General features: G+C 31.8%; 1 protein-coding gene across 2 annotated transcripts in view; it reads left to right on the forward strand.

The window, feature by feature from the left end:
• Positions 1-20,117, forward strand: part of LOC130899449 (protein Wnt-6) — a 66,853-nt gene extending 46,736 nt beyond the window's left edge. For both annotated transcript variants that reach the window (XM_057809388.1, XM_057809387.1), the window contains exons 2-4: positions 14,138-14,358; positions 17,619-17,917; positions 19,544-20,117. In XM_057809388.1, the coding sequence (XP_057665371.1) occupies positions 14,160-14,358; positions 17,619-17,917; positions 19,544-20,005 (960 nt within the window). In that variant the 5' untranslated portion in view covers positions 14,138-14,159 and the 3' untranslated portion in view covers positions 20,006-20,117. The remainder of the gene's footprint in view (positions 1-14,137; positions 14,359-17,618; positions 17,918-19,543) is intronic.
• The last annotated feature ends 1,983 nt before the right edge of the window (positions 20,118-22,100 follow it).

Consider the following 22,100-nt stretch of genomic DNA (forward strand, 5'->3'; position numbering starts at 1 on the left):
TTTTGGATGGAATATATTAGAAAGTCGAAATTTACTGTATACGTTCCATATATTTTAGAGAGAGGAAAAATTCATTACCAACAACTTTCATTACATAAAATTCCATTATCTGAATCCGCTGTCAAATGTGACACTCATTATTTAAATTGGCAATTAAGTAATTATTGTAATTCAATAGTATTTTAAGATTTATTAACATTGGAAAGAACATTGTCAAATGCAAAGTTAATTAAAGTGAATCCATTTATGGGTGTATATAATTTCAGTTGAAGCTGTGATATCTACATGTATGCCAGGAGCTTGGCTCAGAATGTGTTCTGAAATGCTTCTCTTATTTTCTAATGAGCTCTCAACATAGACTTCGACTATACTGTTGGATCCATCCTCCGTGATGCTTTATTTTCAAAATGTCTGCCAGGAGAGACGCTGACAAGCGTCTGAAACAATGTCCTGTGCATCCTTTCCATTAGGTAGACCCGGGTACTTAGCAATCTTTGCTGATAATTCTCCAATGGTATATTTATGCCCACCATACCAGCAATATTTCCAGCAGTGAACAAAAATTCCCGACTAATGTGTTTTTTGCTTTCTAGAATTGTAATTTCCTTCTCGTAGGAACGTCATCTCAGTATTTATGCAACATCATTTGCTTTTCATAACTAATTACGTAAAAAACTATTATATCATTCAATATTCATAAATCGAACAAATTATCTACAAGATGAAATGTGGAAGTAAAAGTTATCCATTTGTATGATAATCGGAGATAACGAAAAGAACGATTTATTTTAATTACATAAAAAAAATATTCATGAAATCTGTTTGCTTCATGCAAACATTTATACGCCGACATAAATTAAATGACGACAAATAACAGAAGTTTGTTGTGTTAATTTTCTGACATCCAAAAGCGTGCTAAAAGCTTAATTGGAACTTGATAAATGTGCTTGTAAATCTGAAATAGTATAATTATAAAATTAGCCGTGTTGCCACATAATAAATTAATATCCTGTAAAAGTTTGTTTCCAGAGTTATGAGTTTTAAATATTATTAGTATGTATTCTGTCATCCTTTCGTACTAGTCTGAACTACTCGAATTTCTATTTTAGTATGTTGTTGATCGTATTAAAATCAAACAACCTATTAGATTACTACCAGAAACGGTCGAAAAAAGAGTTTTCCACTACTGGTAAGTTCTTTGAAACCATGTTGAAACTCATTACTCCTAATATAGAATGGGAAACTATATACTTGTAAGTGAATACTTTTTTCTAAGGAATAATAAGCTGCTCTCGTAGTTTTGTGAGCACCTATTCCCAACAAAACCCACCTTCTCCTGAGGAGAATTGAGTATTTTTAGTGAATCCCTTGGCTTGAATTATGTAGTCAAGTTTGTTAATATCGATTTTTCTCTTTATCGATTATAATTGAATTCTTTCGCAGTTACAGAACCTCTCTTTCTTACTCGTAATCGTTGAAACTACGTTTTTGTGAAAGCTATAGAGATAGATCAAAGTTCTTTGTTCTACTTTTTCCTCTTGCTTTAAACTTTAGTTAAACGTGATCAGTTTTGTTCTAGATAAATGTACAAATTTTCTAACAAACTTCTCCATATACAATAAACTTTAAATTTTTTCTTTCTTATTATCATCAACATTTTTTGGTTTATTATTTGTATTATTGAGAAGTACCGTAATGACTGTATCTTAGAATTCACGAGGTCATACCGTTGCAAATATTGCGTTTTTAATAAAATTACGTTTAAAAAAAAGAGTTTTTATTAACTTAGCATCAAGTGTAAAGTTTAATTTTGAAAAGAGAAGAAGGAAAAGAACTTAACAGTCAGATTAGAGGACGTTAATAGTGGAGTGGATTTGAAAGTATCTAACAAACAGAACACCGAAATAAAGGAAGATTGAAAGTAACTTAAAACGCCCGAAAAATAATGATTGGATTTTATGAAAAATTGTAAGAAAAATTGTTTTAAAAAGTACAAAAACCACTGAAAAGAGAGAAAGAATACTTAGCAGATACAAATTAGAACGTTTCAAAAAATGGAAAAAATGGATAGAATAATGGAAAGATATGAAGAATGGAGACTATTACTTCGTCAAACACAAACAAATGGCAATACCCAAGAAGAACCAGAAATGATTAAACCGAAGATGTTAGAATAAAAGAAGATTGAAAACATTACCAAAACACAAAAAAAATAAAATTACAGTTAGAAAATATAGAAAAGATAGAAGATGTACTATTAGAAATAATAAATATAAAATTGAAAAATTCCAGAAGAATGAAGAATAACACTGATAACCCCTTTACGTACGAAATAGGAGCAAAAAATGTGTCAAAATTACATAGAAAAAATTCTGTTACATATAATTATGAAAATATAAGAGAAAATTACAAATACCAGAATCGAATCTACTAAATATGGAAGGCACAAAGTGAATTTAGATTAGAAAGATATCTTCAAAATTCAGCAGTAAAGTATCGGTAAATACTATCATTATCAGAATTACCACTAATTTTAAAATTCCTTCAAATGTATCACTATACAAACGAATAAGTGGTTCATACAATATATTTTTATGTAAACTAGATTTGGCTAAACTCCCGTATCTGTTTATCGAGATCCTAGTTGTCAGAATTCGCTACTTCCGGTTCACCAATTGGATTGATTCCATTTTCATGAGATGTTTAACTGAAGAGGGGATAGATCTACGGTAAGAAGATGGTCAAAAATAATTGTTGTTTCCATTTTTATTCTTTAATCTTATATATACATTCTCTTAATTCGTTAAGCAGACCGAGGCAAGGTTCCATCTTCTGGTTAAGTTGGTTACATAAGGTTAGGTTTAGTTGGCTTAGGTGAGGTTAGATTAGGTTAGGTTAGGTTAGGTTAGATTAGGTTATGTAAGATTCGGCTGGGTTAACTTACTTGACCGATGTCTGATGAAAAATAGCGCTCTTCATGAAATCCAATATGTTTCTATAATCACCTCTTGATTGGCACTGCTTTTGCGTGTAATTTGTATATACAATTCTCAAAAAGCTGAAACCAGAAGTCAACCTTTCCAATTATTGTTACAACCAGAAGTTCTATGTCAGACATCTGTGATATCGATAAATGGATTCACGAAGTAGAAAATGCCATATTAGCGTGACTTCTAATTGTATAATAAGAGGGCAGATATGGACACATTTCCTTAGATTTTCTGCTCACTATTTTTATTATTGTTAAAAAAATATATTTATACTGTCTCTTTACATTTTTTTTTCTATGAATTGATGATTATTAACAAAGAAATAATGGTATTATTTTGTCCTGATTGTTACATTTGGTATGTTACCCTCATTCTTAACCTTTTAGTCGTTCCTGACCATAAAACATAAAATTTTAATTGGTAAATTAATCAAAGTTAGCCGACACTAAAGCTTTCATGTACGAAATTATCACATGCAATTATAAATGACGTAGTCTTTCGACCTACATTATAGGTACAGAGTCTTAATAATTCTAATATTATTAGAAGACATTATTAATGGTCATTTTAAGGTTCAATGGAAGTTATTGTTTGAATAAAAATTTTTGCATATGTAAGGTACATATATATTACTCTAATGGAGGTTTCTCTATGTTATGGGCCAAGTATAATGAGTACAAAATATAGGTCGATAATTCATGTTATCATATGTTATCTAATCTGTTCAATCCCATTTTATCATATTCAAAGAAACGCAGAAAGATATTAGAAAATCATGTACTTTGTACTGAAGTGGGCTCATAATACCGGAACTGGTCAACGTATACTTATAGTAGCGATGCAAAAACAATGGGTATTTAAACAAACAATACACGGGCATATTTTCTTTCACTACATTTTCAATTCTTCGGCGTTTCCTCGAACAACTATCTCGATAAATCAATATTCAATCGTCCACCCGACGACGTTAGATTTGACACGCGCGAGGACATCGACTGAGTGGAATATTACATTAAGTATTCACTCAAGTCTTACGATAGCACTATTGTAAATTCATTTCATCTTTAAAGTACGAGTTTTAATTATTTCATCGAATTTTAATTATTGTGTTAATCCTTCGTTATCCTCGTTTCTAATACTCGCCTATACAACAAGGTATGAATATGGGTAAACGGTGTACATATCGTAGAAGTCGAGATCTTGTTGACGGCATGGAGTTGCCGGTCCAGTGGAGTTTTTTGGTTTCAACTGGAAGGTAGATGACGTCGATGAGGATGGCATCGGTTGCAGGTCGCTTAAAGATGACGATGAAGGTGACGGCAACGGTTTTAAGTCATTTGGCAGGTAACAGTTCGGAATTAGTTTCATTTGCAGCCTTCAAAATGGCTTCGGGAAGTTCTTCGTCAGATGAATCCATTAATATTATTGTATCCAATTCGGTTTAATGTGGTTCAATTAAGAAAAAGATTGCACTTATTCGGTCACTTCCAAGACGTTTTTAACAACTTCGACGTTTTAGTAACAATTACATGGTTATATAAAAAATATCTGTATTATTTTATATTTTCAAAAAATTAAAAATGCTACAAAAAGCTAGAAAAAGTTTAACAATAGTAACAATAGTTATAATCTCAAAAGTAAAAAACTATCTAATAAGGTCAAAATTTGCATAATTTGCACTAGTGCGGGAAAGTAACACTTGCAAAACTAAAATGCGTGCGAGAGAGTCCGTTAAAACGCACGGTCGTAGAAAAATATTTTTTACCCCCTTCCCCTGCGAGACATCAAAAATACTTTAAGATATATTCATCCAGTGTGTGATAGAGTATCTGGTAAAAATTTAAAGCCAATCGGTGGGTTCCCTCTTTCGGAACTCCAGCCCGAAACGGGTCTTTTACTTTACTCGTAGAAATATCCCTTTCGAATTCTTTTCTGTAAGGATTATAATTTTTCCGAGCTCACGTTACTACTATGTTATCTCCACTTTATTTGAGGGTGCAAAATACTACCTAGTAGCAAATCATTTATGATTTTTTTTGTAAATTGAGTCAATTTACTGGTAGAATCAGAATTTTCTATACCTAATGCGATGAACGTAAGACCACGGGAGCAGTGGATCCATCCTGAAAAAATAATTATTTTCTCGGTTTTTAGAAGGGCATAAATAGAAAATAAGACAGATTTAGATAATGACAAAAAATTTTTTAGAGGGTGCAAATTATTTAATAGTATTTTTCTGGTAGTACAAAAACGAAGCTTACTATAAAATTAATCATTATTGTGCCAGGATCTTTGTCTGGGACAACTGTGCTGAAACATGAAACATTTAACGTGAGCGGCGAAACTACTGAAACAGGTGCCAATATTTGATGATTTATATATCAACAATTAGTGTTGTTAAAATTAGTTGGAAAACATTTTTAAGCATTTTCGAAAATCATCATAGTCTTATACGATCATAACTCTTTCCGAAAGGTTTCACCTCTGACACTAATTGCTCGTATATTTTGTTTCAGAAAAGAAATGAACATTCCAGAAATTAAATTGTACAATCGATCGTAAATTTTGTTTACAGTGTTGTGGGTTACGCCCTAATATAATTTATTTCAGGTACTCACAAATAATAGTATATAAAATTAAAATTACACGTCTATTCCTACAATTGGAATTCTAACAACTTATTTGGAATTATGTTTTGAGTTGGGGAACATTTTCAACTCATTAAAAATTATACCAAGAATTTATAGAAATGAGTCACATACATAACGAGTGATTTTTTTGCTGTTATCTTTTTGGCAACACTGTTTTTGACAGATCACGCGCACGTCTTCCGATTTATGGGCAGTTTGGTAGGCCTACTGAGGAAACTATTCGGAGGCTTGTGACTAAATTTCTTACCCAGTTTACAATATGGCACATTAAACCACTAACGCGCAAATTTACAGTGAGGAGCGAAGAAAATATTGCGGCTGCATCAATATTTACGATTTTTTTTATTCTGTCATCGACTGACATGAGTTGTCAGTAAATTGTACTAGAAATTTAGAGAGATAATGGAGCCTGAGATTGTTCCCTGTCCTTAAGCTGTTTCTTTATTTGTATTATATACTGAAAACAATAAAATATGAAAGCATTCATTTTATGTAAGTGTTTTGGAATTTTAAAACAATTAGAGTTGTTCAAGGACCTCTAAATCGAAACAAAATTCAGAAAAATGCCAATTTATTTCAATCCCGACTCTAAATTTTCTAATATACAGCAAATAATAATCTCTAGAAGGAGAAAATATTTATAATCCAATAACAATTTCAATAGGTCTCAAAATTTCCAATGTAAAAAAAGTCATATGGTGATAGTGTATTATTTTAGTTAATATGTACATTTCTGTTAGCTTAGCCTTGTAAAGAATACGCAGAAATGTTAGCTCTGTATTGAGAGGCGATATTGAGGAATTGCATTTTTACATAAATAATAGCAATTAAAGTACATAAACATTTCCGCAGTACTTGTCTACTGACTCAAATTTTCCATATAAGTGAAGGTGGCCATTTAATTATCACCCCCATTTTATAAGAGATGAAGGATTTATTGATAGATACTTGTTGAAATTTGATTCAAATTAAGAAATATTCATGATAAATGATAATTATAAACAAAGCCAGTTAGCATTAATCAAGTAATCAAGATTCTTAGGGGTGGTTATTCTGAAATTTAGTTTGTACAGTTTAGTTTAGTATAGTAGTTAAAGTAGATATTTCTTAAACGAGTCGTAGAGGTATTTTTTAGTTCACAAGTAACACGAATCTAGTTCAGTCAGACTTGTTTTGTAGACGCCGAGAAAACACGAGTAGAACAAACACCATTTCCAAAATTTCCAAAAGCAATTCCAATGTGTTGAAAATCAAGCGCTTAAATCAGGTTTTTTTTCTGGAGGTATAAGGGTGATTATATAAAATATAATAGAATATCCACATACCTAAATCGAATGTCATATTGACACTTAATATGTAGTTCAGTTTAACAAAGAGTAAACAAATAAAGACAATAACAATTACTTAACAAACTGAAACAGGTTTCAATACAAACATCAACTTCTGGACGAAATTGACGAAATTTGTTGTCTATTGTCTGTTATTTATATAGATTATTTTATTTCTACTAACATGTATCAAAGCAGGGTCACCCGAAAGATCCTTAGTCATAAAATCTCAACCATCCTTTTGATGGGAAAAACACGTCTTTCTAGTTTCGCCAGACATACTAAACTGGTTGGTACTCTACATCAGTATATAAGTTTTTAATCATCTTATTACTTCTTGGTTTGTAGCGATATTGAGAAGGAAAGAATAATAATATATCAAGCTTTAGTTGGATAACTTTGTCGAGTCTAGGAAAATGAAAGAGCAGAAATGTGCTGTCACAAATAGCTTAGCAGTTTGCCCCGTTCTTATACCCTTACACCCGATGATTATTCAGAAGTCTGATTGACAGAAGAACTGGGAACAGCTTTCTAAGTAAGTGGCTGGAAACTAGCGGTATGTAACACATCAATATCCTCTTCAATTGGCTATCGAAGACACTCGAAAGATAATCAACAGCTGATTATTAGCAACTGGAATACAGGGAAGTACCTCAATGCCCCACCAAATTCCATTTCACGTTCTGTTGAACTGCAGTTCTCTTTAGGTTTTTTGTTTAGCACACGAAATAGGTTTTCATAATATATACCCCAATCCATTATTTGCCATTCGTAAGCACTGTGATATTGGCTGGAGCATCCGGCTGATTTAGAAACCAATCACAATATATTTAAAAGAAATGATATTATTTCATAAATAAGATATTGATTCATATAATATTGCAAGAGCGGAATTGATGTAAACTACTCGCTTTAAAAAAACAATAACATTTCTGCAGAGGAGGGTGATACTCCTTTCACCACCCCCATATCATATAATAGATATATATACCACAAATTAAAAAAAATGTTCTTTTGATATTGGAGTCTATAAAATAGGTAACAGTAACTTTCGAGGTGAAAAAAATTGAGCGATATTCTAAAGAAAATGAACCCTAACACCTAAAAATAATCATTAATCCAAAATTATTCACTGTCAAGCTATTTTTCTCTCCAAGTGTTGATTGAGTGATGTTTTTGTAAAGCTGCCAGTCGAAATAAATAGTGGCTGACATGACTTTCTGTACACAGAAAATCAGTTTAAGTTGGTGTAACGTTAACTACGTTGAACAGATCTACACTGAAGGCTGAGAAATGATTTGACGACAGCTAAGAAATAATACAGAACGTTTATATATGAATGCCACCTTGAAATATAAATGGATTCTAGCGCGGATGTGACTGGGGGTTTGGGTGTCATAATTTCAGTAACGCGTCAATTCGCCCTTCTTTTCATCACTTTTCTGAAAATGTTATTTTCCAAATATGAGCATATAAAAGAATACAAAGTTTAAGTATGCAGGATATTTTTTCGATTCTACAGAAAAAAAATAAATCAAATTTATTTCATCAACTATAACGAAAAGTTTAAGACAAGAAGGTTCCCAGCACTAGGAGCATATTACTATATTAGAAGAAATAAGGTATTACAATATGCGTCAAATACCTGAACAGTTTGAGATATGCAGACGATGTCATTTTCATCTTACATGATACGCTAATGAATTAAAATAGAAACAATTACTTGTACTTGTAAATTCTAAACTCTCATGAGGTGAATTTAAAGCTGCAGTTTGTCAGTATCACATTTAGTTTGATTGCAAAAAATAGCCAAAAATCATAAAATTATAGCAAATTTTTATGTGCGATTCAACAAAAACAACACATGAAACGTTCAGGAGGTCCTTTTATCTTAAAAACAGATAAAAAAGTAGAAACAAACTTGATTGTTTAAACATATTATTGACTAATCTACAGCCCAGAAGATAACTCAAAATCTAGTACGGATCCTGCGAAGTATTTTAAGAGATTATTGACTAATAAGATAAGTGAATATTGAATTTGTACCAAGACTTTTCTCTGATAAACAACAAGAAAACCGTGTTCCAAATTATCCAGATATAATTGCCAAAATTGTTACTGAATATAAAAGTAGCGTCTTTTGACCCTCATATAAAAATTCAGAAGTCTTAATTAATATTAAACTAGACCCATCATTAAAAATAAAATATCAAGGTCATGATCATTTGTTCTTACCTCTGTCTATCCATATCCATTCAATCGAATAGATTCAGCACATAGTCGTATAAACTTTTTTTCCAAAAAATAAATATTGTACCTAGAAGGGATTGATACCAATGAGAAGGCCTCGACTCAACAAATTTATACTATTCCAAAAGAAGCTTATCAAAAACGTTTCCAGTCATTAATTCAATGTTAAGTGCATAGCTAGTCTTGAAGTCGATAAATTTAAATTTCAACCTTTCACTTTTTTTCAATAAAATTAATTATATTAGCTATCAAATCTTGCAAAATATTATTAATGAGTATTCTAGATGGGCTTAATGCAGAAACTATATATGTTGAATATTGAGAAACTACCGTAATATTTTTGAACAGAAGTTGCATTCAATGTGTTTACAATCTTCACCTACGACTTCTAAATATGAGTATATTTTAAGTATAATCAAAAATATATTTGGGAGCTAGTAAAATGACAAAAATGAAAATTTCCAAAACATAACAACAAATAAAAGAGAACGTAATAAGTATGAAGACTCTGCATCATTTACGACCATCGAATTGTGGACGTTCGGGGTGGCTAAAAGGTTATAGGGGATTTTAGCACATTAAGGGAAAGCATTTGCCATACGCTGACGAAAATTACGCACCCACACGTTGGTTGCCGCGTTTGCTCTCCTTGGACCAAAAACGAATTCGGATGAATGTTTTCCAGACCTTATTATGCATCATTTGTTAATGGCGTGGAGGAAGAAATTGCAAAAATACGATTGCATTGGAAGAAAAAAGCACTTTTCTATCTGTTTTAGTTGACCATCCGCTGTATCCACTAGATATGGCTTCCAGAGACTTATTCCTGTTTTCTAACCTCATAGTTTTACTTATAAGGGATAGATTTTAACCAACAAGGACATAATCAAATAGAGAAACTGCCATGTCGAGGAGAAAAGTAGAAACTACTATTTAGAAGATTGAAAGTGGCTAAAGTATCGCTGGAGAACGTAAATAGACTTGCTAAGTAGGAACAGCTGCCAAACAAACCTCGTATGCTATATCTAATCGATCAAAATCGCAAATTATGGAGAAAACTTGAAACATTTTGGACTACTTCAGGGATTATAGTTAGATGTTTGGTGAGAAAGATTTTTGTAAATATTAAAATGACTGCAGTAAACTAAACTTTTCAGTTGAAATAAAGCATATATGCATAAAGATGTAACAGAATTAAAAAAGTTATTCAGTCTCAAAAATAATATGACTGTACTGTTACTTGTAGAATAATGCTTAATTGATGGAAGTGAACGTAAACCATACAAAGTGAAAGGTAGTTAAGCGCGGATTTGGCATGTTGATTAACGTTTACTGTGTTAGCGAAAAAAATTTTTTTACGACGAGTGTCAGAAGGAGTGTCGACTTTTACGGGTATAAGAAAGTGAAATAGCATATATATTGTAAAATCTGTAGAAAGCTTTATATGCTAGAAACTTATTTCTTCTGTCAATATTTCTTTGGTTCACAAACAATCAGTATTTTACGAGATCTATCTAAATTCTTGAAAACAATCAATATTTATAATCATTTTTTATCCTTTTTAAAAATTATATTGTTATACCCCTGGCTTTATACATTAAATTGTCTGTTCGAAACCAATGGATGTGAGATACCGATATCCGGTATCAACTAAAAGTTGAACTGGTATTAACACCTGTAAAGATGTTCGTTGGTACTTTCAAATAAAATACCGCGCCAATGGGTACCCGGAGTACGAGGCCATAGTCTGATTGGTGACTGGCGAGAATATTAATACTTATCAGGTTGACCCAACAATCAATAACAAATTTTATAGGAGTGTATGAGAATTGGATAACTGGTGTGAATTGGTTTATTTTGAAATGGCGACAGTCAATCATTGATAATTGGTTTAATTTCGGACATTTCTAATTTTGAAACCGGTATTTTTAATAGCTATGTTGAACACAGATTATATTAACATAAAATTTGTGAGTGGCTTTAAAAACGTTACCAATATGGGTCAATTCATCTAAATATTTGAAAATAATACTTAATATTGAAAAAATTTGATCTTTTGTTGTTTATGTTTGCTTAACAAATTTTTTTAAGAAATAAATATGTACAAACATATCCACTTTTGTACTAATAGACATCGCTTTACTCACAATTCTACTGTAAAAAAATCATTTTATCTGAATTATTCGCTATGTGGAGAAGGTTGAAATGTTGCTTGGATAATTGCGTTCCATTCATATTGGATTTTTTTCCACAGAATTGAGACTTTTTTTATACTTATCTAGTCAAATCGTCTTCATTCAGTACCAAGAAATTTCGACCAAAGAAATATTGGTATGTATATAATAATGTTTATGTGAAATAATATTTGCAGTATCGTTCATCAGTATATTAATAAAGAACCAATTTAAATAACAACCTCACTGTGACGTATGCATATCTTTTAGATGTAAAAAAACCAATTCTACAAAAGAAATTCAAAGTCATCAGTGCAACAACTAAACTTACCTACTTAGCCTATAAATTTCTTATAACTTCACTCATAACGGCCTAAACTATTTTAACCAAAAAAAATTCAGACTTATTTGAATAGCATTCAGAATCAATATGGTTCAGATTTATGACACGAGTTAATTGGATATTCATTTTTGAAGCTTATGAATTCGATGTTTTTGTTATAATAATAGAATAAATTTCAACACGCTACAATCCTCAATTAATTGATGTGAATAACTTTTGATATTGCTATATTTTTATACACATTTCTATAATGTACTTCTAGCAAATGATTTCAGTCCCCGATGATGAATACATGAGTATTTGATAGCTAGGAATATACCTCACTACGAAAACCTACAACTGATCTTGTTTGATTTCTTGTAGCCCCCGGACCTATTGAGTTATTCCACCCAATTTGAGCGAATCTTCAAACTATAAATAGAGCTGTTAAACAGCAGGGCTCACTACCGGAACTCCTTTAGAAGATAAAAAAGTCTGACTCTTCCTTCCTTATTCATTTTTGAGGCCGTTCGTCTAATTCGTAAGCACGCTTCTCCAATTTTAGAAAGATCGTTACACGGCTATCAACTTAGGAACGCGACCTTTACCTACCTACTACACGTTCAAAATTAGTTAAAGGCTCAATATTTTATAAAGCAAAAAAATGCACAATCACTTGCCAATTGAAATTAAATCGTTATCATCTTTTTCCTCGTTAGCAATACAAGATGGAGCCTGTTGTTTGTATATTACCTTGTCTAGTATCATTAAATAGGTTCATGAAGAGAGAATCGCCTTGTCTTAGTCTCCATTTCCTATGAATTAATTTGTTAAATTATAGTGTCTCAATTGCTTCGTAGTATAAATAGCTATAGATTGTTTGTCAATCATAAACTAAGTGATGTAAATTGTGCAAAGTTTGACACGAGTTGAATGAAGAACCAAAAAATTTGAAAAATCCTTCAGCTCTGATATTTTGTATTGAATGATATAGGAAGAGAAAATTTATTTTTTGTGCATAAGCACAAAAGTTCTATACAATAAATTTTTCAAAGTTTCAATTAAAAATTGTGACCCTTAGTAATGATGTTTTACTTCTGGAATAGAAAAAATATTGGCCAATTTTATTTCTTATGAAATGATTTCATTGTGTTTTCAATTTCAAGCCTTATTTCTAGAATCATATTTCTTATATTTCCCAACAAATAAATATAACCATTAGATTGAATTTGAGCTTCTTTTCTCATATTTCTGAAATAAGAACAACAAATATTTCGTAAAAATAACACAAATATAAAAATAACACTTTTTATCAGACCATTTCATAACTGATGATTTACATCTTTATAAACACGATTTTATTGTAAGTAAAAAAAACTTAATCACATTTAAATCCTTTAGCTTAATATGACTTGACATATAAGTGAAAGAATTTTATTATCACATATTTTAGGTGTAGTTGATATTTTTATGAAATTTTGATAAGGGCCATGCCCTAGGAATACGTAAATATCATAAATTAAGAAACACAGTTCATTAAGAAGGTTTAATAAACTTTAGTTGCATTTTTCTGTGGGAACCTTGAACTGTTTTCAACCACTTATCACCCTTTATATTCTTAATCAAATAAGTAAAGAGAGGAAATTAATTTATAAACCTCACAAATTGAATACGATAATATAAAGTAGCTTCCACAATTTATAATTTTTTTTCTCTGGGGTTCCTGTTAATATAATTTATTGGTAAACGGAAATTTGAGTATACTGTGAGGTATACATTGAGGTTAGGCGTTGGAGTAAATATTTGAAAATTTATACAAGTGAGAATACTTCTATGAATAGAAGAATTTTGTTCCTCATAAAATATGAAATAAATACAGAATTATGAGAAAGTAACGTTCATTTTTTTTAAATAACCGAAAAAGAAAGAATAGAAATTCTAATGATGATGAGTGACAGTGATAGACTTCGAAATCATGAAGAAGTATGCGCTGTAGTTAAAGAAACACATTTTGAACTACCTCCAAGCAGATTTATTGCAAAATTTAACGGAAAACGCGAGGGCTCTCAAGAACAGAAGACCAAGAATTAGTCACGGTGGAAAGTTAGACAAAGAAGACAATTACAAATACAAAATTTGTATTAGAACATGAGGAATTCATGGGGTAGTGATGAAAATCCAAATTATAGTAGTCTAGTATTTCCAAACGATACAGAATTTTGTTTGAGTGGTACAGTACATCGACAAAATTGTCGCTGCTGGGTGAGAATCTCCACTAGATTCAAATTCTACTTGGCTCGATATAAGAGAGTTACTTAGCACATCATAAATATAAAATCTAGTATACGTAGTAAACGTTGATCTTGGTTGTATCTCGTTAGGATAAAGCACTTTGATTGACTTTATTTTCTTTTTGTTACAGGGCAGTTGGCAGTCATTTGGTCATGGATCCAAATCAGACCTGTAAAAGGGCAAGATGGTCGCGGGGAAAAATGTCAGACATTTGTAATAATAAACCAGGTTTATTGAACCAAATAGCCAAAGGTATTGCTCTCGGTCAGACAGAATGCCAATACCAGTTTAGGTATAGAAGGTGGAACTGTACGTCTACCAAAAGGAGTATTAAAAAAGTAATGTTAAGAGGTTAGTGACAACTATTCCTCCGATGTGAGTTTCATTACAATGAGAAATAATGAGACTAATTCAAAGAATTCAAGTATATGAGGTTTTATTCGGTTAACCTTGTTTAGAACTCACATTCTATCGTATTATGTAATTTGCAAGTGAACTCTTTTGTTTATTCATTTATGTATACATTTGACACAAATCATTATTTCTACGTAAGTAATAGAATTATGTAGGTTTTATATACTTTTCTTATATTTAACACAAATTTTCATACTAATACAAGTTATATTTATATACATATGGCCAAACTTTCCCCAATAATACATGGCATTGTACGAATAATCATTAAAAAGGTTCATAAAACAAGATCAATAGTATCAAGATGAACCTCGCTTGGTTAGATCGATGTTAACGTAGAACAAATTCAAATATCGGGAATTTCGGTCTGTCGATGGATTTAGTCGCTTCAAAATCACTTTCGTTTATGACACAAACACTGCGACTTCCCAATTAAATCTGCACTAGCTGGAAAAAACTAAATTTTTCCGTAATATCACGTTTCAATCATAAAACAAAACTGAATCTTCATGTGAATTTTGATTTAATTCTAGCAATTAGTCTTCTAGCTTATCAGAGTTGCCTTTATTCACTTTCTCCATTATTTCACAATCAACTGCTCCTCTCCTTTTCTCCTCTATCTATTTCGTTGACTAAAATTTATCGCGTTTAGGGAATTTGTTGAAGGTTTTTTATTTTAACTCGACACATGACCGTTCCTAGCTGGTTCCATGCAGGAGCTTTCGAGAATGAAGGACAGCTCAAAATTTTGTTTGGTGTCACTTCAACGCAACTTCAGGCATCGATAGAGACTGCGTAGGAGGTAGGATGCTGAGATATATCTATATCTTTGTTAAAAAATCCGTGATGAACTGATGAAGGTGATTTTCTGCCTCTGACCTCATCTAGCGCACTGTGTTTCTAGCGCACAGATTATATAGGAGTTTGCACATTTGCAGGTATAAAGACGGTATTTTCAATTCCTGTATTTAGCTTGAGATGTTTATTATAAGAAAATTATAAAAGAGTTAACAACAGAGTAACAAAGAGTTAATACTTTCTCATCATAATCTCCTAACCCTAACCTAACCCAATCTAACGTAACGTTACCTAACCAAGCTTAACCATTCTTAAATTAAAAGACTTTTTGTGGAATTTTCAAAATACGCATTTTTTCAATTATTTTGATTCGAATACCAAAAATGCATTCATTTAAAAAAAATTATTTTTTCTTCAAATTTTTGTACGATATTTCATATAATATCAAACATTTGCTCATTTTGTAAAAACGTAGATGATGCTGATGGTTTTTCGTTTTGCCTTGCTGATAATAATTGTTCAAAAGTTCGTATGTTTGCCCATCTCTAGAACTCACTTCAGCAGATCAAATTTTCTTGAGCGTTCACGGAATGATCTTCCACATACAATTAGTATGCGCTAGATGCACGAAATGTTTTCTAAATGTGCCTGTGCGCTCGATGCATGTGCGCTCGATGCATATGCTCTCCTCGCACGCCACCGCCTCTGACATCTTTGTTGAAATTTTTTTATCCATTAGTTGATTTCCAGAGTAACTTAATTCAGATATTTGAAGAAGTTGCAGGCCGAAAATACTCCTACGTGAAAGTTGCCTTTTAATGAATCTTGTAGGGTGGGAGAGTTGAAAATGTACATAAGTGTCAGCAAAACCACTTGGAATTCGATTATGGGTCTATTCAAACTTGACTAAGTACTGTTCCGCCATGATTCCTAATAATACAAATTCATGTAACCAGATTTCGTCTCCTACATGGACCATATCCTTTTGTTGCTGCCCTATAGTTGAAGTACCTGTTGCATTTTTTAGATTGTAGTAGAAACGTATCTCGTCCAATTGAATATGTTTCTTGTGGCATATTTATATGCCAATCTAAGTGTAGCTTTGGGAGATTTCATTCAACTGTTGCAACACTTGTGATTTTCGGAGAAAAATGATCTGTTAACATTTTGTATTTGTAAGGTGAGTTGTTTCTAAAAATTATTATGACAGCCCCAGGACGTTTCGGACAACCGACAATAAACTTCCGTAACATGGGTTCACAAACAAAATCATTATTTAATATTTTAATATCTTCTGAATCAAAGAGTAACCTCTAGAAAATAGCGCTTTAAAAACCCGGTTTAAATTTTACATCAAACCCGCGGAATAATTCCAGGTACGTGATGTTTGTAAACTAACCTATATGCTTTACGTCTTAAATGGTACTGATGAGAAGGAAATGAGTTCATGATCTAACGCGTATGTCCTCTTTTCCAATTAGTCATCATATTTGAATGTGCCCAATTCTTCTCAATATTCAAACTGTTGTGACGCTTCTTCTAATCGTATCTGAGATAAAATTTTTAGAGCTTTTTCTAAAATGCTTCTCTGTTTTTTGTGCTTTTTAAATAAGAAATCAGATTCTAACTCAATTTTGAATCAATTTACATATAAATAATTTTGTATTTGCCGATGTCCATGGAATGGTAATCTTAACTGGTTCTTCTCAAACAAAACGAACGAAAGAATTTATTAATGCAAAAAGTATTTTTAAGTTGACATCGCCTCACCGGTTGATCTTAATCTAACTATTCAACATATCCTGAGTCGACCAAGAAAATATCACCAATGCACCAGTTCTTGTTACTGCATATAATAATTGCAAATGTGATATACCAGGATAGACGAAAGATCGTTATCATTCGATGACATTTTTCCTTGTCTGTTCAATTGATCTGATTGAGACACTGAGAGGCAGCTCAAGTAGCCGGATGGAGTGTTTGTAGACACACTGATTTGTCGTTTAGATTATAAAGAATCGATGTTTAAAGCGCTATACGTTTTTCAAGGGTATTACCGATAATATCTAAAGAAAAACGTATCACAACAGAACATATATTGCAGGAACTGCATTTTGGTATTTCAATTGGATAAATTTTATCGAGAAGAATTTAAATTTATTTCTTAAAGGTTTGTTAGCGAAAAGAGATAGGCCATATATCTAAGAACTAAACTCAAAAATTTTATGAAGAATAATATATAGAGACTTTGCAGTACTATTTCTTAATATTTTTCATTTGTCAAATCATTGTCTATGACTCTCAATTGCCAACTTAATTAGGAAAACCAATTAAATTGTTCACATCAAATAAACTAGAGAATTCAATCTTTTCCGAAATGGCATATTTCTTCATTACAGATACACGAGAGACTGGATTTGTGAATGCTATAATCGCAGCAGGAATAACATTTCAAGTGACCAGAGCTTGCACCAAAGGAGAACAAATAGGATGTTCTTGTTCGAAAAAAAAACGAAGAAAAAACAGTAGAAAGAAAAATCCTCCTCTACCAGAAGGAAACTGGGAGTGGGATGGGTGCGGAGAGAATATAGAATTTGGTATTAAGAAATCGAAAGATTTCTTGGATACTAGGTACCGACGAAGAAGTAGTGATATGAAAACTCTAGTTAAATTACATAACTACGTAGCTGGACGATTGGTAAGTGATTATTATAGTTCCGTTCTTTTTGTAGTTCCACTTGTGCTTGGTTGGGCATAGAAAATTATATTTTATTTCGGTCGAAATTCAAGATTGTGGAGGAAGATCACTAGAATCACTTTTAGTTATCATTTTTTTTTTCCAATCAATGTTTTAAAATTGATGAAAATTAATGGGAAAATGGGAAAATCATCATTTAGAATTAATTAAATTTGTGAAGTGGCATACTTAGCGAACAAAAATGTAAAGGTTCTCATGATTATGCATGCCATATGTAACGGAATTTTCTGGACTTCCCATTGGATTAGCTTATTCAATTAGTTCTTAGTTCTAGGCAGGCTTCTTTTAACAACCTTGAACCTCAAATGACCCCAAAGAAAAAAGTCAGTAGCTATCAAGTCTGGTAAATAGGTGCTGAATAAGTAACCGAATTATTCGAATTTCTGTTAATCCATTAAAATATTGGTGGTGTGGCTAGTAGTACCATCTTGCTGTGATAATATCTCATCATTTACAAGTTTATCAAGACCAGGTAACAGCACTTTTGACAAAGTAAGGACCAACTAGGTACAACTTTCTTACCACAAACCACACTTTGTATGTATAGGTTTTTCGTGAAAATAACGTGGATTATTTTCCGCCCCCTTCTAATTATCAACGTTCCCGTCAAAATGGAAGTGTACCTTAGCACAAATTGACAAATTATAAACCAGATTTGGTAGCTTGGAATACCTGTAGGTTGAACAGATGATAGTCAACGATCATTGAGATCAAGCTTTTTGCCGTGACGCTTTGCAGATTTTCGTAGGTTTCTTATCACAACCTCAAATAACTGATTAACACCTACAGACTGAAAATATCGATTGTCTGGGCACTGAAGGTCGAATTCTCTATTTATAATCTCGAGCGTCTGGTGCCTCTCACCAACTATTTCCGTTCTGACTCCTCCAAATATTTTTTGTATTGGTGCAAAAAAATTTGGAAAATTTATAATTATGCTGGGAATGTGATTTTTAAAAGAACACTATCAAGTTGAATTAGAGATTGGAAATAATCATCTCTAATGACATAACAGACAGTTGTTTCACCTTAAATAGTTTATGCATTCAAATCCTATTCCATTGATAATGCATCAATCAAAAAAGCTGTAGGTGCTCTAATAATAAGCTATGTATTTACTACAGTTTTTCATTTCTTCAGATTTGAAATTATTCATTACCTATACAAATTATTTCAAACCAACGACAAAAAATAGGATGCACCACAGATTATCAACAAATTTTTGAATTTTAAGATTTCAATGAACATATTGCTTAGACCAAATTCGAGTAGTTTATTTCATAATCTGAATGTTTGGAAAGTAATCTGGATCACCTTTACTGTTTTTTGAAAAAGATTCAAGTCATCGAATCATGTAAATGTGATAAGTTTCCTCCCACATATATAGATCATAGTTTCAAAAACAAATTCATAAAATTTAAAAAATATATAACGCCTCAGTTGTCGATGTCTCCTTTACATTCCTCTAAGATCAATATTTGATATAAGATTCAATATAATATGAACAAAATACTCTCCACTGATCGGAATATATTCATTATATATGTTAATTTCGAATTGTTCCAGGCTGTTAAGAATAATATGGTAACTGTATGCAAGTGCCACGGCCTCTCAGGTTCATGTACACTGAAAACGTGCACCAGAAGAATGCCTACATTTCGTGAAGTAGGCAACAGACTGAAAGAACGCTTCGATGGTGCAGCAAAAGTCATAGCTGGCAACGATGGTCAAAGTTTCATGCCAGAAGGTGAAACAATAAAACCTCCTGGTCGAGGAGATTTAGTTTATTCGGAAGAATCTCCTTTGTACTGCGTTCCAAATAATACTCTTGGATCATTTGGAACGCAAGGGAGAATATGTAACGATACCTCTCAAGGAGAGGAAGGCTGTGGAATATTATGCTGTGGAAGGGGTTACTCGACGCACACTGAAGAAGTGAAAGTTAATTGTAACTGTACGTTTAAATATTGCTGTGAAGTTCAGTGTGATATTTGTAAGGTAACCGAAAGGAAAAATATTTGTTTGTGATTCATTTATGAGTTTTTACTATGGACTAATGGAAACCGTAATGAATTCAACCAATATGAATAATTGTATCGAATTATATAGGCTCTTAGTATATAGTAAATTATTATCAGATCTCAAATTGCTTTATTTTTTCCAAAAACCCATAGATATTTCAACTATTTCCACATAATTTTGTAAAAGTGTAAACACATCAAAAATAATATAGACATGGAAAAAGTGATTTAAATGATGTGATAAAATAACACAACGTATTTGTACGAGGAGTACTCGACATCAATTAACAAGGTAAGTGTAGGCGTAAGCAATGAAAATTTAGTATTTTGTCACTTGTCTCGCTTCATTAAATCACAAAAAATTTGAAGGAGGAGAAAATTCTAACAAAATAATCTCATTATTATCAATACGAGGTGTGGCTCTTAAGTAACGAGACTAGCGCTACTCTTTAGTATGCGGTGTCTCGTGTCTGTACACTTAAAATTAAGTAAAACAAGTTTTGTCACGTCCACGTGTTTTTGAGGGCTATTAAGCGTTTTAAAGATGGCCGAGAGGATGATTTACGTTCGGGTCACCCTTCTACATCAAAACCGGATGAAAGTATCTAAAAAGTCGGTACCAGAATTTGTACGGCAAATTCAAATTGCAAAGGGTATGTGCCAAACTGGTGCATAGAATTCTCACATTTGAACAACAAGAAACACGTAAAATTATTTGTATTGCTAGACCTCCTACTTATTTGCCGGATTTTGCAGTGTGCTACTTCTACCTAAAGTCAAATCTGCATTAAAAGGAAAAAGATTTGAATCTGTTGAAGCTATGGGAAAAAAAGCGGCGAGAGTCATTGAGGAACTGACAGAAGAAGACTTCCTGCACTGTTTAGAACAATGGAAGATTGGCATGAAGCGATGTACGGATAGAGGAGGAGAATATATTGGGGGTGATCATAAATGAATATCATAATAATATCTTATATCAAAATAAAATATATTATATCACCAATCTCTTTATTAAATAGCCACACCTCGTGTTATGAATATTTACCATTTAAAGCGAATTGGGTTCTGCAGATACAATAGTATTAATAAAAATATTAATCTTGTGTTTTTATTTGACTTCTGAAATAAGTATTTATAACGCATAAAAATAAATATGTATAGAATAATGTATAAAAACCTAGCTCTATTTAAAAACAATATTGATGTCTCATTTTAGTGACTTATGTCGAATGGATCGGGATAAAATATGACAACAATTTTCTTTATCAAAAATGAACGTTTCATTAATTTTGTGCATCACTTTTTCATAAACCTATATAATTTCGAAGGTTCTCCAAACATAATTTTTTACGGCGAAAAACAAATGAAGAAGCCGAGGAAAAGTTTCTGAAATATTATCCTGAAGGTGTTCCGTTCCATCGCCTGATTTTTTGGTGACTTTTATGTTACATATGCGAAAGCTAGTAATTTTTATCTTAAAAAGCTGTTCTTTTGTGTTTAACCGAATATAACTTTTATTGCTTCGACACATTTCCTTTCAAAAAATTGCTTTGTGCAAATAAAAAAGCACGAAAATACAAAATAATCCACATCCAAGAGAACATATTGGATTTTTGTTTCAAAATAATTAAAAGTATGTGAAAAACGTTCTTGAATTGGATCTCATATAAAATAAAAATTTACAATCTATATCAGAATAGGAAAGTCCAGATGAAACTGTCCAAGATTGAATATAAATAAACGGTTTGATGAAGTCATGAAATATGTGAATAGTATGAATAGAAATATGAGAATTATGGAAGAAAATAAAAAAGATCTGCGAAAAATATAAAAAGAATATAAAACAGGAAATCGAGAGATAACAAAAATTTGGTTCATGAACTAAAACTATGATAAAAGATATCAAAAAAGTGGATAACTTGAGGGAGATAATAAAGAAGGGACAATGAGTATATCGAAATAAGATTAACAGCTAACAAAAGAGAGAAGGAATATACAGTAAACAGACAAAAAAGGTTCATAGAATTAGAAGAGAATTTTATGAAAAACATAATCACTGGCATCACTGACAGTGCGAGTCAATTTTCAAATGAGTGAGATTA

The sequence above is a fragment of the Diorhabda carinulata genome, chromosome 11 (assembly GCF_026250575.1).
Source record: "Diorhabda carinulata isolate Delta chromosome 11, icDioCari1.1, whole genome shotgun sequence".
Classification (NCBI taxonomy): domain Eukaryota; kingdom Metazoa; phylum Arthropoda; class Insecta; order Coleoptera; family Chrysomelidae; genus Diorhabda; species Diorhabda carinulata.